Source organism: Hippoglossus stenolepis, chromosome 7, assembly GCF_022539355.2.
Source record: "Hippoglossus stenolepis isolate QCI-W04-F060 chromosome 7, HSTE1.2, whole genome shotgun sequence".
Lineage (NCBI taxonomy): Eukaryota > Metazoa > Chordata > Actinopteri > Pleuronectiformes > Pleuronectidae > Hippoglossus > Hippoglossus stenolepis.
The window spans coordinates 25,715,469-25,743,413 of NC_061489.1; the positions used below are offsets into that span (position 1 = coordinate 25,715,469).

Here is a 27,945-nt window from a genome sequence, read left to right on the forward strand (position 1 = left end):
AGTTTCATGCATCTGCAAACTTTTTACACTAAACATGACACGGGTCAAAAACACTAACAAGGTTCACGTCAACATGTTTTCTTTCAGAGTTACAGTAAAAGCAGAGAAGACAAACAAATCTTTAACCAAACAATGCAGCTATTTTGCAAACGATTTATGAATGTATTCAATCTGCATTTGCATCATAATGGTGTAGATTCTGAATATTTAAAAGCAAGTAGATGAAACAAGCTGAAACATGTGAACACAGCTAATGTCCCGAGAGCCAGAAATACACAAGACGTGATTCACCAACACTATTAAAATATCTGGTGCCTCCTAAAATAACCACATCTACAAAATACAATTGAATTAAGCTTGACCAATTTACAATAGAGTTTATTTCTCTGATATGAGAACTTTTATTTTACAGAAGAAACAATGGAGAAAAGATTTATGTTAATATCTTACGTTAGAATATGTTTATGTTCAACATTATTTTTCAAGTTGTATGATTGTGTTTAGTGAAGGTTTTTTGGTTTATGGTTTAACTGTAAACCATCAAACCTTAATTGCAGTTCTTTGTTATTATGGTTTGACAACGATATCCAAGGAATCATGAAAGCCATTATTTTTAAGATACGTATATAAGGAATTTTTTATTCCATAATATTGATATCTGTCCCCTGACAGGCCCTGAAAGCAAATACTGAATATTGTGCAAATATCTTAATACCAAAAATACCCTCAAGGTCAAACTGCAGCTACAGTCTGATTGTCTTGGATCTTTTTGTGATTCTCATCATTGTTAATGTTCAGTATTAATGTGATTCAGTCACGTTGGAAACTGTCTGAAATCCTCAGACTGCAGATGAGACTCAGACATATTAAATATTATCTTAAAGCATGAGCTCCAGACCAAATATCCATGTTTTACACGGAGACACTGATTTAAACATTCGCTGATTAAACACAGATTAGAAAGTTGCAGATGATTCTCAGCAGCGACTGTCACAGACACTTAAAACTGACGGTTTGCATGTTTGCGCCCATTCGCTGCTGCTGTAACAGTTTCTACAGTTTCTGCTGCGGAGCTTTTCAGGCAGCTGCTGGTTTCAGTTTATGCCAGAGCAGCATTATAATGGCTTTAAAGAGACGTGCATGGGGTTGCTGTGTAAGCAGGGACTGTTTTTAGAAGCTTCTCTGGTTGGTGGATTGAAAACGCTTGTAAGGAGCTGACACTAGAAGCACTCGAGTTGCCAACGGGAACATTTTCAATGCAAGATTTCTCATTTTCAAGCAGCTGCCTGCATGTAATACATTTCAAATGACGGAGCTTCCTACAAACAGCCGAACACACCGTGAAGCCCGGTGCATCTAATGAGTGACACGGTGTCAGAGCAGGAGGAAGCGCAGGCAGATTTCAGTAAAAGCAGCTGAGACGACTTTAGCGAGTTCTCAGAAGTTAGAGGTGTCCTCTCGGTGAACTGTACATTTCAAACATCCCACAATAACATCGAGGAAATCCAAGACCACGGAGAGAGCGATGCGGTGCTGTCGGAGCATCTTTAGCTGAGAATACAAGTCTTTGATTGTGACTGGGCTGCACTCGCTGCAGGAGGCAAGGAAAGAAAGAGGAGAAGAAGGAAAGGAAGTTATTTCATTATCAGTCAAAGCGATAAAAGGAAAATGCATTCAAAGCATTTAATAATTTCTACAACTGTGCATTTATGTGTGTGTCTCTGCAGGTTTGGAATAAATTTCCCGCTCTATATGGCTCAGAACTGGCACGTGGAGCGTTTCGGCTCTGAGGCATTTACCTCCCACATGAAAACAGAGACTAATGCATTGTTTCTGAGGGTCCACGCGTCTGAGAGCCTCCCACCTTGTTTGGCTCCGACTGCATTCTGCGCCCCCTCCTCCTTGGCCTTCTTGGCTGCATCGATGGCGGCCACTTTGGCCTCGTGCACCTCCTTCAGGGCGTTCCACTCCTTCCTGTTGTTCAGCAGGCGGTCCAGCATCGGCGTGATCTCCACGTGGAAGCGGCTGAACTCCTGAGGAACGACGAGTCGACACCGATTCATGTCACGTACAATAATAAATATAAAAGAAGTGCAGCTTGTTTTTATTAAATAATGGATATGACACAGACAAATGAGTCTCACACGGTGCGAACAAAGACAATTATGGTAATTCCATTGAAAGTAGAAATAGACACCCCCCCTAAAGAAAGTTGGGTTAGATCAATAACTGTAAATAAAGATGGATGACGCGTCTCTACTTCTTTCTTCTTCCTCCTGTTGTACAAAGCTAAAACTACCCTGGATACAGATGCTGCCATCTTGTGCTTTGATGATCTAACATCTGCACAGTAATGCAGATGTTAGATCATCTGTTAGACAGACTAACATCGTCAAATAACTAATTAAAACCGAATGGATCAACATCAGTGTGATGACAACTAACTTAAATGACAGAAAACATCTCTATGTTCTGTTGTTTGGCTTCAGCATCTTTATTCACAGTCTGTGGGTCAGATACAGAACTTTTAAAAGGTTTAGACTCAAATAACCCACAGTTTAGCTGTGATCTTTAGAATTACAGGGTCTCAGCAGTGAGTGTGTGTTTGTGTGTGTGTGTGTGTACCTTGTACAAACGCGCAGACAAAGTCGATGAAACCACACTGGAGCTTCGGCAGGTCCTCTGATTTGTTTCTGTCCATCATCGGCTGGAGAGGAGAGAGAAAAGTGTTTGAATGAAAAACAATCACTCGTCTGATCATCAGCTCCACAGCCAGACCCTTCACTTTCAATATCTTTATCTTGTATTGTCCAGTTTAATGAAAATCCTGTTTGAGCTCAGGTAAACTTCATAAACTTACTACAGGACTCAGATACGTGATAGAAGTGCAGTAACGTAGCTGTTATACATTCCTGTCGTCCTGTAATGTGTCAGATACTTGATCAGTACATCTTTGTTGTGAAAATATCAAGTTTAAATTAAATACCAATATATCGGCAGACATATGTAAATAAAGAAATTGTCACTAACGTTGATATTTTTAACTTTATTATAAATAACTATGAATAGAAAACACCAATACGATCATAATATATAGAAACTGAATTAAGGGAATGAACAATATTCATGATCAATAATATAAACTGTATTTTGTTCAGGAGCTAGCATGTGTGTGATAAATATTTTCAAGTTATTTTGTGTTATTTGTCCTTCCTGGATATATCAAAGTAATTTAATTGTGATATTTTTCCTTTTATTTTGTAAGTTAGTGCCAGTAAACTCAAGTTTGACAGTGGGTGGGCACTGGAGTCGTGGGAATTATGGGAATCAAGACAAGACGGGGTTTTCCATCGGGTTTCAATTTAGGATGGAGACGAGACGCGAAGGAGAACAAGAGACAAACTCAAGAGACAAAAGGAAAAGACAGATTCAGTTCCCCGTGGCCGCAGTGTTGGACCATTATCTGGAGCAGTGAAACGGAGAGAGCGGTCAGTGTGGCCCTCACCCGGCCGACCGCTCCCTCCCCCGGCTCCCTCTCGTCCCTCGGTTTCAGTCCCTCACGTCCTCCGGACACAGAAGAGCGAGGAGCTCCGTGAAACACTCCCTCACCTTCCACTGCTCGGAGCTCAGCAGCGTCTGTGTCAGCGGGGAGAACTTTCTCTTTTTGGTCAGTTTGTGTTTTGCCAGCAGTCGACTCGGTGACGAGAGGAAAGAAAAGACTTCGTCGAAGGCGTTAACGCTTAACCACGTTTCATCAGGAGATGAAGGTGGACAATTAAGACCTGAAAGAACTTTCTCACAGTTCTGACTCTGCTGCTGACACGGGCGTCTTTTTAAAGGGCGATGCTACACGTTCAAGTTCAATCTGAACCCAGCTGCTTATTTTCAAGATAAAGTAGATTTACATGGTTCATTCAAAGTCTTATTTACACGTGAAACTAGGAGCGTGCAGATTGTTTTAAGGTTTTAAAGGAAACTATTTGGCTTCCGGGTTCCGATTGGATGCTTCTGAACATTTGAATTTCTTTTGTACAAATTGGGTGAAAGTAGTTTTCTCAGTCAGTGAGGATGGATCAGGGGGAGTTTGTTGCATCTGATTAAACTGAACAGAGTCAGTACTGTAGTTTCCTCACGTTTTCTACTTAGATATGGAGAAATAAAAATAGAGCCTAAATTTTAATGAGTCGATAAATGTTATTCTAGTTTGTTCCTCGTTAATAAAACTAATAAAACTCTATTTATCGCTGCTCACTATATTTCTAGTTTGCAGCGAGACAGGATGGACAAAATAAGAGCTAATAATGTGTTAACAACCATTTTGTCTATTTCCATATTCAAATCTCATCTTTCAACTTATATCTAATGACCTCCCCTGAGGTCAGAGGTCACGGAGCAGCAGCACAACTGGAGCAGATGTGGAATTCAGCTACTACATTAAAACCCCATTTCCCCCCCCCTCACTGTGTCCTTACAATGGGCTGTTGCTCCAGAACCGTCCTCTCCAGGTCTCCCTGCTCCCAGAACTCTGCAGCCACAGACAGCGCCACCTAGAGGGGGGGGTCAAAGTAAGAAGAAAGAAGTCAAATTAAAATATCATCCAGTCGACTTTGTCTAATGCTGCAGAGTAATTTTGGTAAATATAATGAAAGAGTTCATGGTCCTTGGTGGTTTGGAAATATTACATTGAGCATAAATTAACTAGTTCAGTGACTATTTGTTACGAAAATGGGGAATTAAGCAACTGTGATATTGTCTTATTATTATTATTCATTCTGATTATTCACTCTTGTTATTGTTATCATTATAATTGTTGTTGTCATTATTATTAAAAGTATATTTTTGAAGGGGGAACCCGATATCTGAGGTTAAGGTTCATACCACAAAGGCAAACACATGCCCTCAATCAGCAGGTTGTTGGTTCGACTCCCATTAATGCAAAGGGCCGGCGAAAAAATATAAATTATTGATGATATGATTAGTTTTGATTTAATATTAATTATATAGTTTATGATCATTTTCAGAGGTTCTTTATCTTTCAATTTCGTGTTTGTTTGATCAGAATTCATGGAGTAAAATTATATAAAACCGAAAAAGCAAAAAGACTTCCAGTAATGTTGTGTTAGTCGCAGGCAGTTATGAAAGATGCGGTTGAAGCACGATTCCTCTCTGGTGCTCAGGAGCCTTTTATTGAGCAGGAAAAGCTCCCGTACATGTTGTTAAAATCTCCTTGTAAAGATTTCAGTGTCCCATAAATGAGAATCTTATTCACTGCTCACCAGGCAGTTTTAGGGCTTTTTGTGCCTTGATGGGATGAAGCTCGTTTTGTCTGCCCTCACAAACCAGAAATGGAGCAAACGCGGGATCCGATGAATAATATGAGAAATTCTGCTTTCACTATAGAAAACCTCATTTTAGAAAAGGGGTTAGTCATCAAGCCAGTTAGAGGGAGAACAATCACCGCGAGGCTGTGGCAGCAGAGATTCTCTGTGCGTAGGAAGTGGAACTGAGTGAAAAATAAAACATCAGCTGTAAAAATGTCAGCGCAACACTTCATCAGGTTCGGAGCAGCTGAAGCTTTCGTCTCTCCAGAGCATCTCAGGGAGGTCCGTCCATCATCCATATAAATCTGAATTTATCTGATTTTTATACAAGAATCCAATCGTCTAATCAGTTTAAATCACAAACCAGAGATATAATAGAGGCTCGTTTTAAACTAGCAGCTTATTTTAGGTTCTAGCGTCAAGTATCTGCAAGTGTCTGATCTAGATCGTCGCAGAAGGTGGAAATCGGACGGCTTCATTCGGCAGCTGCGATATCCAGCCGCTGTGTTCAGGGAGGAATTCATCTCAGAGGAGAGGAGTTTGGTTATCAAACTACTTTTAGAAGAGAATTCACAGGAGGGCGGCCACTGCTGCTGCTGCTGCAGGTTTCCTGTCAGTGTGTGTGGGATGAAGAGCTGACTCACCAGGAGCAGACCAAGGTGAAGCCGAAGTGAAAGAAAACCCACACATGTCCAGCAAATATAAAGGTGGAATAATCCAACAGCTGCTGTTCAGGGTTTGATAAATAAAGGATCAATTGGTTATAATAAATGATACGGTCATAATTAGAGGTTATGTTGTATGTCACACTACACATGATCGTAGTGTAGTACAGAGATTTACAGTCTGACATACTTCTGTGATAGACTAATGCTGGGAGCCTGGTGGTGAGGAAATGGTTGGTAGTTTGAATCCCTCAGCTCTACGCAGCTGACGGCCTGGTCGTCTCATTGCATCACCAGCTTGCCCCACCCCCTTACAGTCGTCGCCTAGCAACAGAGCGAAGGCTGAAAAAGTTGTTTGGTTGAATAAAAAAACTTGAAATGATGTTTGTCAGCTGTTCAGTACTAACACTTGAAAATAACATTCTTCTGATGTTTTTCGCCCCTCGGTTCGTCACTGAAGCGCAATGAATCATGAGATATGTTGGGCCGGAGGTGGAGGGACGCATTTGTCGGAGCGTTCGAATTGGGAAGCAATTAGTCTTCAAATGCTGCCTCTGAAGGTTGAAGCACCTGATTTGAGAAACAGCTGACTGAAGATAAAGATGGATGACGTGTCTCCACCTCTCTGCCACTATCCAGAAGTGAAGCCGGAATATCCCAGATACGAAAGCTGCCATCTTGTGCCGGAGATGTCGAGAGACGCCCTCGATATCAGACGCAGGAGAGATTCGAGGATTGAGGTCCCGCCGACATGTTAGTCTGAGCTGTCAATCGTGACATTTTACCTTGTTTTTATATTATAAAATAAGGAATTAAAACTAACTGGACGTGTACTTTGACTTTTTAATTCCATGTCCCATCCACTAACATGGAGAAGGCTGTGTTACTGCCGCCAGCAAAACCCAAAAGGCGACTGATTAGAGCTGAGGTAAAGAATCTTGCTTCTGTTCCAAACTGGTTTGACTGATGATATCTTTACTCTAAAAAGGTTGTAGCCAAAAAGTATTTTGGTCCCGAGCAGTGAACCAAACCAACCTCCGACGTAATGAGGCTGTTTGAGGTCCATTAATTTAACAACAATATTAACGAGCCACTCTTTTAATTGGCCGATGATGCTGCAGGGCTCCCTTCACATATTATCTGAAGGCCACAGCAGAACGTTAACATCATTCTGACCCCAATTCAGATAAATACATACCGGAATTTACTAGGTGTTTATTATACTACGTGAAAATGTTGTGTAGCAGGATCGTGATTCTTGAACTGAACTGTTAACTTAACTTTCACTGCACAGCGACGTGACGAGTGTGTCACTCAACTGAGGCAGGAAGAGACTCACAATAGGAAAAACACAAATCATGCAAAGTAGGATCAGGACTCACGAAGCTGCATTTTATATGAGACACAACAAACAACACAATATTTTGAAGGGGTTCAAACTTGAATCATTGTGTTTTCTTTTAAAGGCTGAAAGTGATTGAGCGAGAAGGAGAAATTACGAAAAACACAAGACAACAGCTTCTTCAGTGATGCATGTTGAAACAGCACAGTGCTCCTGCTCATTTACCGAATTAGACGTTCAAGCATTTTCAGGTTGAGACTCTTTAGAACGAAGCCGCGTCTCCTCGTGCTCCTTCATTACACGTGGAGCATAATAAACACGGAGTCTGAATAATCCGTCAAGGCCTGAGGTGATCACATTATATATGTTTTTTGCCAAATGGAAGAAGGGATGTGATTTAAATTACCATTCCTGCTTTTTATTATGGATACAATGCGATTGAGTTTCCAGCTTATGTTTGCATAAAAGAATGTGAAGCGGGCGCAGCTGAAAAATGGCTCCTGCTCTCGGTGGATTGCAGAGAAATAAAAGGTAAAGAAATGACTCTGCAGCAGCGTTTGGAACACGACGCTTCCTGATCACAGTGATTCGCCCGTTTGCAGCCTCGATGGCGACGTGTAGATTATCCTTCCCTGAAATAATATGCTGAGCCTCGTAACGGAGGGGAATAAACAGCAGCAGGTTGCTGTTGATGCATGAGGCCATCAGGCTTCGCCGCTGAGAGGAACGGCGGCGCTGACAGGATGTCATTCTGTCGCCGAGCCGCTCCTGGAGCCCGTGTACGTGGGTGTGTCTTATTTCAACAAACAGCTGGACAACAGCTGTGCAGCGGCTTTACAAATACGACTGTGACTTATGAGGGAAACCTGGAGATCACACAGGCGTGTACCTTGCTCTGGATCTCCCACGGCTTGGCGATGGCAGACAGGTCACAGGCCGTCATCATCATGGCCCTGTGGGAACACAACGCACGTGCTGACATGAAGTGACTGTGTGTGTACGTGTGTGTACGTGTGTGTACATGTGTGTGCTCCTCCCTGTGTTCAGTGCTTGTACCTACATGACAATCTCTTTACGCGTGGTCTCCAGCATCATGTAGTTGGTCCAGTCGTTCCAGTTCTCGTAGGTCTTGGACTGGTCCACGATCTTCTGGAACATCGTCCTCTTCCTGAGACACAACACACGCGTCTTGTTGGTCCTTTTTAAAATTTGCTTTACGAGACATTACAGTCATTGAAATGTTTCTTCTAAAAAAGTAAAAGTCATTATCAAATTTTCCATTCAGTAATGAAGTGTTAACAATATGTCCTTTAATAATAACGGAGAGAGCTGCTCTTCGTACTGACTTGAAGTAGAGCGCCAGGTCAGTGGCGATGATGGCGATGTCCATGAGGTGGATGACGGTGTCGTGCTGACGTCGATTCAGGTTCTGATAAATGTTCAATGACTGAAACACAAGAGACACTTTGAAGACATTAAGAGAAAGAGATAGATAGAGAGATAGATAGATAGATAGATAGATAGATAGAGAGAGAGAGAGAGAGAGAGAGAGAGAGAGAGAGAGAGAGAGAGAGAGAGAGATAGATAGATAGAGAGAGAGAGAGAGATAGAGATAGAGAGAGAGAGAGAGAGAGAGAAGATAGATAGACAGACAGAGTAGTTGTTTGCAAAGGTTAAGGTAGGAATATGACTAAAATAAATATGAATAATGAATTATGGGAAATAAAAACATAATTTCCTTTGCCAAAGGAGGGAAACGATTCTAACTGAAGCCTTCATCTCTTTCCCAGTGAGCGCTGCATAAAAGCAACAGATACATTTACGTTGCTCTGTTTTTTGGGACTTTCTACTGCACTGGACAGAGATTCAAGGCTTTTGGGGAAATCATTTTTTATTTCATATTACGTCATCTCTTCATATTTCCTGCCAGACAGTTGTACTACATTGCGTTCCAGTGTTCAGGTGCTCAGGTGTTCGTGTGTTTGTGCTGCCACCTACTTCCTCTCTCAGCAGAGTCTTTCCAAACTCCAGATGGTGTCTTTCCATGATGGAGGAGCCATGAAGCTTCGCCAGAGGATTAGCAGACCTGGACACACACACACACACACACACACAGACACACACACAACCAGAGAGCATGATGGGAGGTTACACTGTGATGAATCATGCGTGGGGAACCCAGGGTGGGCCTGCCCCGCTGCGTCCGCGGCTAATAGCGGCGCTCATTAGCTCATCCATCAGCAGGTGGAGCAGAGCAGCTGGAGGCGTATCTGGTCAATATCTGCTCATTGATGTTCCCGGTGTTTGACGCGAGCTTCACCCAAAGAGCTGAGGTCGGCTCGTCTGCACCCGAGAGGAGTGGCTGCTGTCACTGTGAGTCAATTACACAGCGTCACCCCCACACACACACACACACACACACACACACACACAACTGTCTGATTCCCAAAACACAGGAAGCTTCTGAATGAACGCAACTGAAACTGGAGGAAATTGGGTCATAACGGCACTAATGACAGTATTTTACCTCCGTTTATTATAGTTCATATAGTTTGAACTCTGACAGGCAGCAGCACTTTGTCCTCCGACTGTAGGAGACGTCTGCTGGAGACATGAGGACAGGCCGAAGACAAATCACCGAGAGGAACTTGTCTTCACTCTGCAGGTGACTTCAAACCACTGGTTGCTCAGCAGGTCTCACGTCGCCTCAGCTTCCCTGATTCTCTTTTCTTTAACGAACCCTGAAGCTAATTATCACGACTGACTCACGTTTCCTCTGTTGGTGTCTCAGAGAGGTACAGCGGGTTGCCCACGAGCTTGAATGTCAGTGGTTCAATGCTCAGATCCTCAAGTTAAAGATCAATACCTACAGTAAGAAACTTTTCAATAATACTAATTAAATTCTATTTCAGTTTGGCTTTTCAGGAATCAAACCTGTCACCTCCCAGTTTATTAACAGACTCCTCCCCCCCCACACGCAGCTCTTACTTCAGCTGGTAGAGGTTGTTGGTTCCTCTGTGGTCGATGTCGTGGCAGAGGCCGGCGGTGACCATGGCCATACACTCCAGGTCCGTGAAGTAACGCTTCAGATCACCTGTCTGAGAACACACACACACACACACGCACACGCACATGCACACACACATATTCAGGGTTCAGTGAGTTCTACACACACAAACCAGTGCAGATATTTTCACTGGTTACAACAATAACAGGCTGCACACATAAAAACAATAACAACACTCACTGGTTTTCTTATTAACGACCAGTTCATGCAACACTGACTCATTTCATCGTTTGCAGACACACTTCATCATCTCTCGGTTACTCCTCCTTCCTCCCTCTCTCTAACACACAATCACACACAATAACACACAACAACACGGCGCAGGCTCACATGACCACATGTACAGAACATATGAAGGAAGAGGAAGATGAAAGATGAGGTGAAGAGGATTTACTGGAGGAGAGGAGGAGGAAGAGGAGCTGGAGAGCAGGAGGTGAAGGATTGATGATTCATTAGGAGGAAGAGGAGGAGGAGGAGGAAGAGGAGGGAGGACAGAGTTTCCCTGACCATCAGCAGAGTGAACATCGTCTGTCCCACGTTGAATCCGTGTCTCCAGTTGTGGTAAGTGATTCTCCTGTAGCCTTTGCTGAGCGAGTATATGAACCTCACCAGCACCTGCAGGTCACAGTTCACTGTTCAATCACATGTTCACGGGACGAGAACCATGAAGTCATGATGCAGCAGAACGTGTTCAAACTGCTTGTTTGTCTACGACAGTTGAAATTACAGATACATGTAGTTGCATATGTTCAAATATTCAACGAGTGATGCACAGACACACAACTACACACAGACGCACTCAGGTGTGACCTCATTTAATTCTGCTCATTTCCTGGCTGTGCAATTTTCATTTTCTTTTTCTTTCACTTTCTATTCACACTGTGTATGTTTACACATTTTTGTTAATTTAATTATTTATTATTGTTTTACTTTCCCCTTCGCTGCTGGAAAAGCAAAGTTTATCTTTACTGTGTAATACCAGGATCATGTTTTTGATTTCTCTCATGTTTACATTTCATTTTCATAAAATTTCCTCTTTATTGACCTCAGTACAATCACATCATGAAACTATGATCTATATTGGTAATGATTTAATTCTAATATTCTACACCTGCTTCACAACAGAAGCTCTTCTAGCTCCTTTCTTTCTTTGCCCTCATGATATTGCTGTAGTCGGACTTCCTGGAAGTAGACTCTGTATTCTGAGACTATTTCAGGAAGCTCTTCCTCCCTTTCTACTTCCTGCCTGTCAACAACCTCCGAGCTGCAACCTACACACAGAATATATCCACGTTTCATGAAGATTTGAATGTGTTTTCTCTGCAGGGAATGTTTTTTTAATGATTTTTGAATCTTTAAATGTTTCACCAAAACACGTCAGACTTCATGAATTTCATTTTGACATCGCAGCTGTTTTGAAAAGATGAAACGAGGGAACATTGTGCAGCCAAACTACAGATAGACCCAGCACCCACCTCTCTGGGAATATGAAACTTGTCCACCACCTTCAGCTCGTAGTACATCTGGATGCCGCACTTCACCAGCTCCAGTTCGCTGTGCTCAAAGTCGCAGAAGTGAAACTCTAAGATCTCCGATTTCTTAGCGTTCGGCAAAACCTCCGTCTGTGGACAGAAGACGACGGAAATAAAATCTTAATGTAGATTTCTGGAGTCGGCCATTTTGTCTGAATCATCACGAACTCCGTCCACCAGTAATGTGAAAAATGAAAAACCTTAAAACAACAAACGTTTGATTGGTGGAATCGATGAAACAATTTCACAAACTCTTTTCTTTCTGTTTCTTTCCTCCGACACAGAATCATGTTGCTTCAGGGGAAATGTCCTGATTCCAGAAATGTTCAATTTACAGAAGTTACTTTAGATTTCACTTCCTCTGCTGATTTCATGGAATTAGTGAAAGACATTCTGCGGTTTACCAGAATCTCCTGCAGCTCCTCTTCCTCGCACTCGTCGGGCTCCTTCCCCCATCTCTCCCTGGTGTTCTGGGGAAACACAAACCATCAACACTTCACCTTGAGGAAAACGCCTTTAACATCCATCACCCGGCTCCTGATGTGAGGTCACAGCAGGTCGTCGCTCTCCGCTCTTCTTCTCCCTGTCTGTCGCTCTGTATGCTGATAAATCACCTCGTACAAAAGCTGACAGCTTATTTCACTTTATAAATGATTCTCACCTCCTGTTTATATCGCATCACGCAGCGGGATGAAGCAAGGCACTAACCCTGCGGGGGTTGAGGGTTCCATTCCCCTTATCGCTAGTGTCTGCTGCTTCCCTCTTTTTTGTGTTTATTTAAAAATAACATCATGGTCCAACAGAGTTTTTTATTTAAGCCTCTAATTTCAAAGGTGCTGGAAAAATGTTTTAAAATCTATTTCATTAAATAACAAGGTAAATATACAATGGATGCTAAATGATTTTGTCATTTACAACAATTTAGAAACAGAATAAGATTTGGTCTCTGTCAAAATGTCTTATTGTCGATCATCAACATTTTCTTTTGCCTCTTTCATTCATGCACTTGAACCACAACTGGTTTTGCATCAATAGATTCATTATTTCATGACTTAGATTCATATGAGACGTGAAATATGTTCCTTGTTCCTCTGTGAATCACTGAAGACACGTTTTCAAACTAAGAAACTCAAGAAAACAACAGTGAAGAGTTAAATTGGTCTTTTCATGAAGTTATTATAATGTCTGATCATATTTGAAATAAGCTTCAGCAAACAGTCAAGCACTCTGCAGGGTGTAAAATACTAAAATCCCTTATTTTCTGAAAAATATTATCTATAAGGAAGCTTCAATTCAAAGGTTTATCTCCATATTATCATTAAAACCACAATTCGGGTAAAACCATATTGATATATGTGTTTACCAGGTGAAACCAGGTGTCTCTCTTCCACGTGTTCACTCACCAGAACGTTCTGGATTTCGTCCTTGCGACACTTGACGTGGTACATCACCATGTCCTGGAAGATGTCCTTCCTGTTCTCCAGCTTGTTCATCCGGTCGTAGGTGTCGGGGTTCAGCACCGACCAGCCCAGGAACTGGGTCAGCGACTGGACACAGCAGTGTGTGTGTGTGTGTGTGTGTGTGTGTGTGTGTGTGTGAGAGAGAGAGACAGTATTAATATCTTGTTACTGGAAACGTGTCCGAAAGAAATGTAATATTACTGTTAACAGAAATGTTCCAGCTTCAAAGAGGTTTCAACTTCTACTTAACTGGTTCAACTGTGACCTGGAAACTTATCATGCACGTCAAGTTATATCTGAATTTTCAACTAGTTTGAAAAAGTTAAGTTTACCAATCCTAGTCACGTTCACACCCACGGACAACGCCACACAGAATCGAACACCATCTCCATTTAGATAATGTCAGGACTGTAAAAACACTTTTAATTCTTTATGGAGCCTCCAGAGCTGAATAATGTTTAACTATAACATTTTAAACTCTTCCTCCACCGACACGTGTTTTTATACGTCTGTAATAATCATAATGTGCAGAGGAACCTACTGGTTCTGAAATCTAGTGGTGTTGCGTGAAATGTTTCTAATTTGCTTCAAGCAGAAAAGTTCAAGTGAAGAACAAGAACATTTTTGAACTAACGAGCTCAGAACTGTCGGGACTTTTCGCTCGACTGCACGAAATGTCTTAATAAGCGTGAGCAGCAAACTGAGCACATCGGATGGTGTGATCCTCAACTGAGAGGAAAATGTGCTCTGCAAGTTTCCATGCTTGTTCGCTGCCTGAAGTACAAGTACCTCAAAAATTCTACTCAAGTACTTTCCTGGAGTTACTATCCACCACAGTCACCACATGCTGTTTTGAGACATCAAGTCAAAACGCTTCCTGCGGTGAATCTTTGACAAATAACACATCGCATTCATAAGGAAATGTCAGAAAAGAAAATGGTTCGTGAAACTACTTTGATTTTGAAAACTGTCATGTTGTGTTTTTAACTGGATTCTGAGAGGAGAGGCAGAGAGAGAGTCAAAAAAAAAAAAAAGCCTCCAGGCCCCGTGATAAATAATGCAGATGCTCTGAATGGCCTGAGTGTATTTATAAACCAATGACTCACACACACACACACACACACACACACACACACACACACACACACACACACACACACACACACACACACACACGGAGAGCCTGTACCTCCATCAGCGTTTCGTCCATTTCATCAAAGGGTTTCCCATCCTTCCTGTTATAGAACGTGGCCACGCCCACTATCTCCTCCTTCTTGTTGACGATTGGCAGAGACAGGACGTTCTTGATGGTCCACCCAGAATCATCCAGAGGTTCTTTCTGTGCACACACGGCTCAACATCAGCATCAATCCACAACATGACTCACTGACGTTGCCGCTGCTTCAGTTAAGACAACACTGGTGTGTGTGTTTTTAAAATCCATGTCCTCTGGTGCAGAAGCAGAAACGTGACAGAAATGTAACGTGAACTCAAGAATCAATAATTCACCTGCTTCTAAAATCTGCTGCAGCGGATGTTGACGCCTCACTTATTTAAAATAGATGCTCGCTGGTGTGATGCTGCACTTTAGCTTCATCACGGAGCGGAAAGGTTTTTAAAAAGGTAAAAATAAAACCAGGATGTGTTTGGATTAGAAGTCAATACCTTTAATTTAGATGAACTATATATAGTAGTTTACTGTCTGAATGGAAATCTGCCAAAACTTAATGCAGGGAAATGTTTTCAGTCTAATGGAGTTTGAGATTAATTGTTTCATTCAAAGATCTGTGCAGGTTATTAAAGAAGAAGAAAAGCATAATGAAGCTGGAGAAGAGACAAACATAGAAGAGAAGAACGATATATAACCTTTCTTTTTAATGCACGATGGAATGAGCGTAAAATAAACATGACCATGATTAAAACCTACCTTAACATATTTAAAACCTATAACGAGATGTCTTAATGTAATGTAAGGCCACATTTCAGATTATTAATTGTTGATGAAGACGTTTGGAATCTGGCAGCAGGTTGAAATAATAATAAGTAAAACACAAGACATCACAAAATAAGTCCTGGACACAATGAAGCTGAGATTAGGATCAAACTGCATCAGAGCATAAAACAGGGTTTTGTCCTCGTTAACGTTTCGGACACTAACTGTCACCAGCGCTCGGTCACTGGCTATAACCACTTTTATTAGGAGCATGTATAATAAAGATAAGACACTGGGACAACCTTCAGGAAACCAGTTTAAACTAAGCAGAGCGGAGAAGGTGGGACGTGTCACATGTTCACTTGTGTGTTACGTGTTATTATGGTTCCTCCTGATCGGCCTCTGGTTTTTCTCTTATGGTGCGAAAAGGTCATTTTTCCATTCATTATCCTCGGCTCTATTTTACTCACGTTACTCGAGAGCAATGCAATTACTGTAATCTGACTGCAACATGTTAATGTCATTTATTTTTTAACATAAAAATCTGATTAGAGTTAATAGGAAAAAGCTGCTCTAAGTCCATCGAGGTAACAAGGAACATCAATTTACAAACGTGGAGCCGCAGCGAATTTATCATTTTCCTGAATAAATAAATGTGTGAGAACAAATAATGTGAATGAAACGAATGGGATTCTCTCTGTGGATCATCACATTCGTACAAACGCGTCTGCAAAGTGAACAAATGTGAGTGTGACCTGCAACTACTCATCATTAGTGCATTTCTCATTTACCTCCTTGATGATATTTTAATACCATTCATCAGTACAGTTTTATTAATGTAATAAACTGCAGCATCAAGCCACTAATTTGCAAAACAATTTTTTATATCCTTGTGTACAGAGGACGGAGGAATAAGTTTTAGTGGTGGAAATAAAACTCTTTCTTTACTCGACCTTTGTTTCACGAATCAATTATCCAGTGTTTTCCTCTTTAAACACAATCAACTATGGAGCCTTTGATATTAATTTGACACAGAAGACACTTTAATTTATAAAGTTCTCGTGTGGAAAATGCACAAAGAACCGAGGACAGTTGTTTACAAGCAGAAAACAAATTAAGCTGATAGATGGTTTTAAATTCATTCTGCTGAAAAACACATGATTCATGTTGTACTGGGTAATAAAAGTGTTGACTTATTGATTTTAATTTGGTAGTTTGGTAATTTTTGCTGTGTGATTTATCTCTTAAGCAGAGCTTCCCTGGAAATAAACGAGAACATCTCACCTGGAAGTTGAAGAAATCGTCTTGTCCTGCATTCATTATGTTACAGATCTGTCAGAAAGAGAGTAAAGTTCAGGGGGAGAGTTTTTACAATGTGAGTTTGGTTGATTCTGGTTTTGTGGTTTAAGAAAAATGAATTGTTGGTGTTGAGAAAGTGGGGGTTAGAGAAATAGGAGTTTTGTCTTCAGGTCTGGAAGCAACGAGACGCTGAAAATAGCAAAAATAAATATCCGCCCCTTCATTGAATCTACTCCAAAAGTTCAGGGGTTATTTATTGGCCCACGTTGCATCTTTCCACCAAGTTTCAATCAAATCTATTCAGTAGTTTTTGCATAATCCTGCTGAGACGAACAGGAACAAAACACTAACCAGAGCAACCGGTTAATAAACAGCTTGAAAATCTCTCTGAAGCTTTCTATGACTCGAGGGGCAGAACGTTCATATTTCAGACCCTGACAAAGTTTTCATGCTCGACAGCTCCACAGATCGATTTGCATCTGAAAGCATCAGTGTCACTCTGACGTGTCTCACTCAGCTCGCGCCAAAGAGAAATCCTCTGTGGAGAAATTAGGTTTTTCACCTTTAGCAGGATAAAGGAGAAGACGAGGGAGGGACAGATGATGTGAAGATGAAAAATGAGGATGAAAGGACGGAGCAGGACGAGGACGAGGAGGGATGAGCAGGAGGAGGAGGAGGAGGACGAGGAGAGGAGGGATGGAGCAGGAGGAGGACGAGGAGAGGAGGGATGGAGCAGGAGGAGGACGAGGAGAGGAGGGATGGAGCAGGAGGAGGACGAGGAGAGGAGAGGAGGGATGGAGCAGGAGGAGGGGAGGAGGAGGACGAGGAGAGGAGGGATGGAGCAGGAGGAGGACAAGGAGAGGAGGGATGGAGCAGTAGGAGGACGAGGAGAGGAGAGGAGGGATGGAGCAGGAGGAGGAGGAGGAGGGCGAGGAGAGGGATGGAGCAGGAGGAGGACGAGGAGAGGAGGGATGGAGCAGGAGGAGGACGAGGAGAGGAAGGATGGAGCAGGAGGAGGACGAGGAGAGGGAGGGATGGAGCAGGAGGAGGACAGGAGAGGAGAGGAGGGATGGAGCAGGAGGAGGACGAGGAGAGGAGGGATGGAGCAGGAGGAGGACGAGGAGAGGAGGGATGGAGCAGGAGGAGGATGGATTGACGAGCGACGGCAGAATCAGTGGTTTGGGAAAAAGCACAATGTGATTAATTGCAACGGCCACAAAGATTAATATTATACATCATGGCAGCGAGTGGCTGAGCATCGTGCACACTGACGACTGCGTAAAGACCTGATGGCGTTCTGCTTATCTTACCTTATCTTATCTTATCTTATCTTATCTTATCTTATCTTATCTTATCTTATCTTCATCGTCCTATCTGCTGCTGTTTGGCTGTTGGGGATCTGAACACTAAACGATGTTGTCGAACTCTCTGCAGGTTGTAAGTCTCAGCGTGTTGGAGATGACGGGAGCAGCACAGCTCCGAGTTTTAGATTAAAATCCATAAATTCTTCCCTCTGACGTCTAAAGTCCCAAACAGAGCCAGTGTCTGGATTTCTGCTCCACTCGCTCCATCAAATCTCCAGAAAACGAACAGAAAGGAAAGTGATGAATCTTCTGGTTTTAGAAGCGGACATGTTGTTGTTGTTGTTGTTGTTGTTGTTGTTGTCGTCGTACATCCACGTTAATCTGCTGAACAGAGGTGTCACTGTTTGTATTCTGCAAACCGGCCATTCATTCATTATTCATCTGCTGTCTAGTTCAAACATGTTTGGGCTCCGGGGCGGCCGAGCACTGGCAGAAAGGTCACATGTTCGAATCCCTCTGTGTTTCCCGGTGACCCTCCTAAGTGTCCTTCAGTAAATCACTGTAACTTAAGGATGCAAATGTGACGCCGAGATGCTTTAAATTTAAATCTGATTATACTTCCTGCCCTCATTGTGTTTGATTTAAAGCCCGAGAGAGTTAACGTTCCTCAGAAAACGTTTCAGCCGGAGAAGTGAAACTGAGGAGGGAGAGTGATGAAGGTTATATCTTCATTTTGTCTCCTACTGACAAACTACTGGATGTATTAACTTGAAACTTGGTGGAAGGAAGTGATATAGATCAGAGAAGAACACGTTAAAGTTCTCTGTGGGTGAGGATCAGGGGGCGGATACAATAAAAAGATAGGGGAGATAGGGTGTTTATGGACGTACTGACCAGTGCGTTCTCTGCCACGTAGGTTGGTAAACCACTGGCCAGAGCCCAGTGATCTGCTGCAGGACCCCTGAGGATTTACACAACATAACAATCAGTGCGTCATCGTTATCATCAGCATCGTTAAAGGAGACATATTCCTCTCATATTCAGGCTGATCATTTTAATTGTAAATGTTTTCATGGTCTAATGTTCGGAAAACACTTTCCTCAGACTGTCCATCGCTGCAGCTCCTCTTTTCAGCCTCTGTCTCCAACTCTTGGTTTGAGCTCCTGTCTCTTTAAGGCCCCCCTTAAAAGGCTCCTGTCTCTTTAAGGCCCCCCCATCAAGCCCAGTCTGCTCTGATTGGCCAGACGAACATCTTGTAACAACAACAACACCCACTGTGCAAACACCTCAAAGAGACTCACGGTATAACTTTGATGTCTTCCTTTCCGTGGAGGATGTAATCGATCACTTTGTAGAAGATGACTTCCTTCAGAGGACGAGAGGCAACATCAACGTGAGGGAGAATTTATTTTAATGTGACAACACTAGACTGTATACAAAGATGAGCGAGATAGCAGCTCCCCAAAAGTGAAATCTGTTATTTCCCCCTGGTGGCTGACTGCAGTATAGGTTATAAACCCTTCCTCCTCCATGTTAGCAGATGGGACATTTACCAAAAGAAATTATAGCGGTGGTGAAGGTCAAAAATATTGACACAAGCATTCCATCAATTTTGAACCTAACTTCTCATGGATAAGTGAGAATCAATGGGGCGTTTGACCTCATGGTGGCGCCAGAGTAGATATCAGGGTATGACAGAGTAGCAGGAGAAGAATCAGCTGTACAGTTCGTAGTTATGGTGAAATGTCCTCACCCTGCCATCAGGAGTTTTGGGTCCATCGTACGGGGGAACTTCTCCCATCAGAACAGGCCACAGGTCAAAGAACTCCTGCAGACACAGAAACATCCAGATTTACAACAGGAACAACAGATCAGAGCTTCTTCTGCTCTTTCATTATTTAGATTCACTTTCCTCATCAAACAGCATCGTTCTGTCTGGAAGTGATAAATACAACCGCCTCTAAAGAGCGTGTGATATCTCTCCTCCTCTGAGGTTCCAGAGAGATGGGCTCAGAGCTACTGAGCGACTAGTTGAGTTTATTCTCAGGAGCGATGTTCATTAAACCCAGTGTTGTTACCAGACGACCATCTGTGCAGACACACAACACGTGTCTGTTCTCACGAAGCAGGTGTTGGGAATCAAGCGGCAGCTGCTTGGAGTTGTCTGACAGCCGCGGCCGAGGAGAAGCGTTCAAGACAATTTGTAAGTTAGCACAAATATATGGGGACGAGACGATGATGATCAGAAGGTGTTTAAGTGTTGTTTCTTTTACAGACACATAAAAAAAAGCAACGGAAAAATAAACCCAGAGAAAGAAAGTGTGCAGATCAGACGAAGAAACCTCAGAGGAGTTTCTGAAAATATGTTTTCTCAAAGGACGAGAAGAAAAACACAGAAACGACTCTCATCAAAATTCATTTGGCGTGGGAATGGCTCCAGAAGCAGAAGTACATCACTGATGAGCAATATGAAGAAGTGAGTGTAACATTACTTCAGGTTTATTGTTATGTACAGTTTTTAATGTTTACTGCAGGATTTCAGGTTTACTTGTGCATTAAATATGATGTAGTTTGAGCATTTTGTGAAATCAACCACAGTTTTAAAGATAAATCTAAACCTCAAAATGTTGCTTATCCTCCTCCAATCTATATTATTTCTTTACCCTTAAGTATTTCATTTTACTCACTATTACTCACTGATGTCTACTTTTGACTCTTGCTTCTGTAATATTGCACATTTCCCCATTAGGACTAGAATAAGGATTATTATCTTATCTTATCTTACTTACACATCCACATTTATAAACATGGAAATATTGGAGTGTAAACCCGAGGCATCACATTTCTTTGGGCGATGCAGCCGTGTGATGTGTGACCTGACATCAGTGGAGCACAGGCAGGATTGCGGTGCCACTCGTTGACCCCTGTATTTGTTCGTTTTGTTGGTTTTCCTGCTGCTGCCTGACCCCGTGTGTACCGGTGCTGACCCACCTTGGTCTTGGTCATGTCCAGCAGACCCACAGAGTAGCGGTCACAGTTGAGGAACGCTCGGACCGTGTACAAGGCTTTGTGGAACTGCCTCTCGATGTCCGTCAGCTCCTCGAACACCTTGCTGGCCGACCACAGCAGCACCTGCTCCACAGGACAGAGGACGACACAACACAGCAGTTTGAGAGCTGCACTTGTTTCCAAGAAGACTTGATTTAGAGTTTGTGCTTCTACAGATTTACTGCTTTCTTTGCTATTTCACTTTTGTCTTCTTTAATATCACATTCTCATATCAGTCATATTGAAGAATGCAGCTAAAGGACATTATTATCACACAGATTCTGAAAGCACCAGGTCTCAGGAGGTAAAAGGTCAGATTCCACAACAGTTTGAGCAAAGTTTTAAAACTAGCACCTAAGTTTTTAAACTACGACCCAGTAGAGCCCGTCCGGGATCCACCAGTTTGTTCATATTCCTCCTAAAATATGAATATTCCTTCCTTGGCCCATGTCCCATCCCTCCTCCAGGTTTCATGGGAATCTGTTTGGTAGTTTTTTTGTGTAATCGTGTTTACAATCAAACAAATCAACCAAGCACAAAACAAAAGGGACGGACAGGAAAACATAACGTCCTCCACAGACGTAATAACTCCAGTGAGAGGAACAAGGCTGATGAAGGGTTATATGAATGGTTATATGAAGGGTTATATGAATGGTTATATGAAGGGTTATATGAATGGTTATATGAAGGGTTATATGAAGGGTTGCATGAAGCCCTGTGCGCTCTGTGGACTCACCTGTCCCCTCCTGGTCTCACAGTTGTGCAGGTAACTCAGGTGGAAAACTCTCAGCACCAGGTTGACAAAGTTCAGATACTTGTTCAGGATCTGAAAGGAAACGAGCGGTCGAGTGTTACATCTTCAGAACGTTACTCATTTTATTACAATATCCAGTTTTATATAAACTTTTCAAATAATTGCTTGTGTCAAACTGTCACATTTGACAAGTGACGTTAACATCGTCGGTTCTGTGTTGATGAAGAGAATGTAAACTTTATGAGATCCAACATTTCACTGGGTTCTTTCATGTCTCATACGTCTGTTCAGTAGTTTCTGCTGACAAACAAATAGACGAGTGAACATAACCTCCTCTGCAGTAAAACCTTCATTTAGTTTTATTAGACAGACTTTTATTTAGGTGGAGCTAATAAACTCTGTGGCTCATAATCCTTGAGGAATGAAACCAAAATTCTTTTCAGATGGATTAGTTGAGTTAACACAAATCGATCAGAACACTCCGACAGATTTTTCATAATTTTTTAATCGTTTCAATCAAATTAATTTAGTTTGGATGTGGCCAAATTAAATGTAATGACAGTTTGTGAAACTAATTCAGTCTGAGTGGTTTTGTAGTTTAACATTTGTCGTCACGTGAAATTATAAGATATTAGCTGATATGATGACAGGGTTCAAAGATGCAGGGAACTAAAACACCAGAGTCTGCATCTGTAGTTTATAGTTTTTACAGTTTGTGGCTTTTCTAACAGAACTCATTGACAACGATGATTCTTAAGTTCAGAGAGTTCAAATAAGTTCTGGAGAAAACACATGAAAACCGATGGAGAATGTGTTGATAGTTTCTTCACTTTGGTTTTGAAACCTGCTCTAAACATTTTCCCTGAATGCTTCAGATGTTACCTCCTCGTCTTTGGCGGTGAAGTGCGGCCCGTCCAGCTTGTTGATGGCCATCATGACGGCCACCATGTCTTTACCGTTCATGATGGGGACGGCGAGGAGGTTCTTGGTCTTGTACTCGGTCAGCTCGTCCACAAACTCACTGTAATGGGGGCTCTGTGAGCAGAGAGGGACAGGGGGGGGGGTTGTTATTCAGTATCTGTGGCCCCTGCACCCCTCTCAGCTTCCAGGGGCCGCTCTGATGAACGCACCCCTTCTATTCATGAATGCTGTTAGCAGAGGCTTCTCCATTATCCATAAACTCAAGGTCCTCGCCGCGCTCCACCTACTGCTCCTCCTGCTGCTCCTCCTGTACAGGTTATCAATTCTGTTCCTCTGGGGGTGAAACAGAGGAGGAGCGGCTCATTAACCGGCAAACAAGGAGCAGAAAGTTGCAGGGAGCGACCCTCGGGGGGGCAGAGCCGGTGACAGAACCCTGATCTGGGGAAAGGGAGGTTTTAGTTTCTGTGCAGATCTTGTTTCCTGCTTTGGATGAGGCAGAAAACAAAAGTTAGGTTGAAGTTAAACATCAATTACTATCGATTATATCCTGAATGATTTATTGATCACAGACACATCGGTATCTGTATGTTTAGTGAAATGAAAACTTTTATTTTACAGAATAAACAATGCAAAAATAATTATTTAATTCAAGCTATTTGGTTGTATTTGTGTTTTCTTTTTACTTATAGTTATAATACAGTTTGTGGTTAAACTGTAAAATATCAAGAATCAATTACATTTCTTTATCATATTGGTTTTAGAAATCATTGCCAACTTTTTAAAATAAATACGTATTAACAGTATAAGAAGTGTTTTTCAGTTATCATCAGTATCTGCATTGGTACCAAACCTCCAGATCATTTGGGCTCGAGTAATAATCCATTTTTAAATATAGATTTCATCATGCAGAGCAGCGTAGAGGGAACATTTATTATATATTATATTGCTTTAAGATCTCATCTGCCTCTTTTCCGACCTCTCGCTCATTCACCTGAGAAAACACAGAATCTGTTTGCCTCCTCCAGCCTCAGAGACTCTGACGCTGCAGCTGGAGCAAGAAAAACCTGAACATCAACTCAAATAAAGAGCTTTTTGTGAGCAGAATGTCCTTCGGTTCAAAACAAATTGTAAGAAACATTAAGTTCTGGACCCACTGACGTTCTTAGTCACCACCGACTGAATCAGAACATCCTTATTTCTTCTTATTCATCTCTAAACTCGTGCTTTTCTCTCGACATAGTCTAAAGTTTGGTAGAAGTGCAGGAGCGTGGGCTGATTCTGGATCAGCTCCATTCAGAAGCCTGACAAAGCTTTAATATAAACCAGTTCCACAGATCTGGGCAGTTTGACAGCTTGTTATCAGGTGACCTTTGACCCCCTGAAGCCCAAACAGGTCTTCATCCCACTTGTTATCCTCGACCGAAGCTTTGGCTTCACCTTCACCCAGCAGCTCTGCTTTTAATCATCCAACAACAAGTTGTATTTCGGATATAAAACTAAATGAAAATACTTTTTAATATCCAAGTCTTCCAGTTGGGGTTTTCTGGGGAAAGGTCAAGTGACCTATATAACATTTATTCCTTTATAGTCCTGAATAAGAGATTCATCAGTCAAATCTATACTTTTTAAACTAGAAATTAACTTGTTGAATGAGCAAAGAGAAGACAACCGTATTATCTCACTTACACAATGAACGTTTAATCTGTAATTAAATTATGCATGCAAATAAATCCATAAATAAATCCAAAATAAAAGCCCATTTGTACATAATAAACACAAGAATTCAATACGTAACCTCCTCGGCTAATGCAGCCGGCAGGATTATTTCACGTTAACTGGCTAAGTGGATTTCAGGGTGTTTCTGCTCCACTGAAAATAAAAAAAAATTAAAGCGACACAACTATGTAACAGGATAGATTAAAGATGTGTTATCGTGCTGAGTCTGTAGAAAAGGCTCAGCAGGGCCTGCGTGACCTCTGCCGGTAATCTGGGATCGCTCTAATTCAGGACAGATTAACCGGCTTCATCTGCAACCTCCTCCCGCTGACACTCTGCACCTCCGTCACGTGCACACGCGTCCAGAGCGACCACACCTCAATAACCACCGAGTCACTACCGTGCAGCCGGGAGTGTGTGATTATTAAATTCACTTTGAAGGAGGAACGGCTGGATGAAGTGGGAGAAATGAGGCCAGCTGTTGCTCAGTGCATAATCCCAGTGAAACATAATCCCTGCCGTATACCTACAAGGATCCTGACTGGATGAGCGGCCTGCACTGGATTGGACTGGGATGGAAATAGAGCGCAGAGACACAGCGAGTCCCAGTGGCTGCTTTTACTGCAAAGAGGCCATCCACAGTGCATTGGCATCAAAAAGTCAATTATAAGGGAACATTAGCTGCTGCATGGCCGGGACTGTGCAGATTTAAGCTTGGAGGCTTTGATATCGTTCCAGTCGCCACATTTCCCATCGTGCTTTCATGCATTTGTGTGAGACGGCGGCGTGACGGACGAAGGTTGGAAACAGCACAATGATGTTTGCTCGGCGGCGGCGGCGGCGGCAGGAGGACAGTGAAGGCGCAGCGGGCCCCGACCTGGCAGCAGAACCAAAGACAAACTGGAACAATGTGTTTGGTTGGTACATCGGGAGCTGCAGCTTTCTAATCTCCCATGAAAAGACGGGATTGAAGTGATACAGACGACGAGGCCTCGTGATCCATCAGTTATGTGGAGGGGCCCTTTGCCTTGTTAGGGTTTGAATGTCACAATAAGAGCTGCTGCAGGTGGGGGTCTGCAGGAGAGAGACACACTTGAAGTAGTGCAGTGTTTTCAAATGTCACAGATATTTGGCTGTAATGGGATTGAGCTGTTTTGGTCGGAGGGAATTAGGAGCAGCCGCACTGTGGTGTGACGTCGCCCCCTGGTGGTCAAACAGGGAGAGAGAGCAGCAGTGGATTGTGGGATTAAAATGTTTACGGAGCAATAATCCAACTTTATTTAGAAATGTGTTTTTTCTGCAGAGAGGATTTGCTCCCTGCTGAGTTGGAGATTTACAAACTGTTTTTCTGATTCTATTCATATCCACAGATCTGAGCTGGATCTGGTTCACGACTACATTTACAGTGATTGTGTCTATAGGTTGATTTCTCTTTATATTTTTAATTATTTGTATATTTTGTGTATTTGTTCATTTTGTTGTTTCTTCTTCAATAAATCAAAAAGGTTGATCACAAAAAAAGAAGGATATTTTACAAGGTCATACCATCACTGAATTTTATTATTTAACACACTTCTATATATTTCATTTGTTTTATTTTTCTCTTTCTCTTTCAACTTAATAAATTTTTCTATGTAGATTTATCCTTTTAATTTATTTCATCTCTTTAATTCTCCTCTTTAATTTTGTCTCTATGTTGTTTTTAATATCCCTGTAAATCACCTTGAATCTAACTCTGTGTATGAAACCTGCTTAATAAATAAAACTGCCTTGCTGACCTCGTTATATGTTAATTAAATGTATTAAAGAGATGTTTTTATACATATTTTAAGTAAGTTAATACAAAAGAATAACTGTGTATTATTTACCTCGGACACATCAGGAATGTTGACCATCTTCTTGGTGGAGGCCACGTGACCCACGATGCCGATGTCCAGCGGGTAAACGATCTCACTGTCCGGCTGCACCAGACAGTCCTCGAACACTGAATCTTTATTGACGTTAAATAACCTGGAAGCAAAGATGAGGACAGTAAAATGATTACGTGCTTTTGGGATTTTAATAAGTACAACAGGTCATCTGCCTGTCGGGCATCAGGTGATCTGTTCGTAACTAAATATGGTTCTTAACAGTTAGTCTGAAAACGCACAGCAGTGTCCTCCATGATGCCGAAGTTACAGAAACATTCGAGGAAACTCAAACAGGAAGAGGAAGCAGTGCGGCTTTAAAGGTTCAGTGTGTAGAATTTAGTGACATCTAGTGGTGAAGTGTCATGTTGCAGCTGAACACCCCCCCTCCTCACCCTCATCTTCCAAACATGAAAGAGAACCTGTGGTAGCTTCAGTTGTCATAGTAACTCAAAAGGTTTTACACCAGTGCATAATCCCTGTTTTCCGTGTTTCAGATGCTACTTTTTGAATTAGAATAATCCCAGTGACCTTGTTGCCAGCTCGGCCACGCCGTTCCTCTGCCGGTACATGAAGAGGCTCATGCGGTCGGCCCTCATCATGAAGCTGAGGTGTTTCATGAGGTTGAAGACGGACTTCTCCATCTGCAGGTTGTCCTGGATGTCCCTCACCAGATCGAAGACGATCTCGCTCTCCTCCAACATCGTCAGGTCGTGGAACGTGCTGATGTTCACCGCCGTCTTGCGGCTGTTGTCCAGCAGGTCTGAGATGACCTTCGGCCGGAAGTTGACGTCATAGTACTGCTTGGCGAACTGCGGGTTGGCGTCCAGGAACTGCTCGGCGGCTGCTGCATCCACCATGGCTGCTGCCGACAGGGGAAACACTCCTGCAGTTTAAATCTGTAAAGCTTTGGGCCGGAACTCCAATAGAGTTAAACTCCCAATTAAAGCTGTAATAATAGTTTTTTTTTATTAATTGTCCAATATCCACTCTTCTTTTAGCTCTGATTTGGTCTCCACCAGCTCCTCATCTTAGTTCACAGTGGTTTCTTTAATCCTTTAATAATGAGAATAACTGTGTTCTGTTTGCTCATTGTGGAAACGGTTGGGTTTCTCTATAATTTTTTTAATCTTGACATTACTTTATAAAATGCCTTGAGATTATGTTATGATTTGATGCTGTACGAATAAAACTGATGCAGATACCGATATTACGGAGTAAAACATTTCCTGATACTGATCAGCATAAATTTACATATGAAAAAAAATATTCCTACATTGTTTTTATCAAAGGGATCTGACAAACTTTATCACAAATAAATAAACATTAAAAGAAAACACAACTACATATACAGAGCTTGAATTAGGAATATAAACAAAATGGAAACATTAACGCTGATTATGAAAAGTAAAAGTTTACATGCTGGCAAAAATAAACACTGATAACGATGTGTCTGTATCAAGCTTGTATTGGCATTTTATCGGTAAACCAATATATCGGTCGGGCTCTAGTAATGATGATAACAATAATAATAATATGCGACTGACTCACAGATCTAATAGATTGATGTAAACATTAATAAATAAATACAGAAGCGCTGGTACCTGTCGAAGTCCTTGTGTTGTCTCCAGTAAAGTGTCTGATCCCTTTGTCCTGGTGACAACTCTGCAGGTGTC

The 27,945-nt window shown here is 42.1% G+C and overlaps 1 protein-coding gene across 1 annotated transcript; it reads right to left on the reverse strand.

Annotated features, from left to right (window-relative positions):
• Positions 1–1,547: 1,547 nt before the first annotated feature.
• On the reverse strand, positions 1,548–27,942 carry pde6a (phosphodiesterase 6A, cGMP-specific, rod, alpha). The gene is made up of 25 exons (XM_047340495.1): positions 27,874–27,942; positions 26,801–27,134; positions 26,231–26,372; positions 22,608–22,760; positions 21,708–21,797; positions 20,915–21,055; positions 19,677–19,751; positions 19,225–19,289; positions 18,818–18,884; positions 16,605–16,652; positions 14,577–14,726; positions 13,331–13,474; positions 12,332–12,397; positions 11,871–12,017; positions 10,903–11,010; positions 10,317–10,426; positions 9,327–9,414; positions 8,675–8,775; positions 8,389–8,496; positions 8,218–8,281; positions 4,473–4,547; positions 2,626–2,707; positions 2,300–2,343; positions 1,865–2,033; positions 1,548–1,591 (listed from the first exon to the last, which is right to left on the reverse strand). The coding sequence occupies exons 2-25, from the start codon at positions 27,127–27,129 to the stop codon at positions 1,548–1,550; spliced, it is 2,610 nt and encodes an 869-aa protein (XP_047196451.1). The 5' UTR covers positions 27,130–27,134; positions 27,874–27,942.
• Positions 27,943–27,945: the final 3 nt, after the last annotated feature.

Bases quoted from the DNA above. Each gene is read 5' to 3' on its own strand.
- pde6a (XM_047340495.1), bottom strand. From the start codon at position 27,129: ATGGTGGATGCAGCAGCCGCCGAGCAGTTCCTGGACGCCAACCCGCAG. The intron at 4,548-8,217 runs GTACACGCCTGT...CCCCCCCTCTAG, and splicing joins CGTGGGAGATCCAGAGCAAG to GTGGCGCTGTCTGTGGCTGC. The intron at 2,034-2,299 runs GTAGTTTTAGCT...GTCGTTCCTCAG, and splicing joins TGGCAGCATCTGTATCCAGG to GAGTTCAGCCGCTTCCACGT.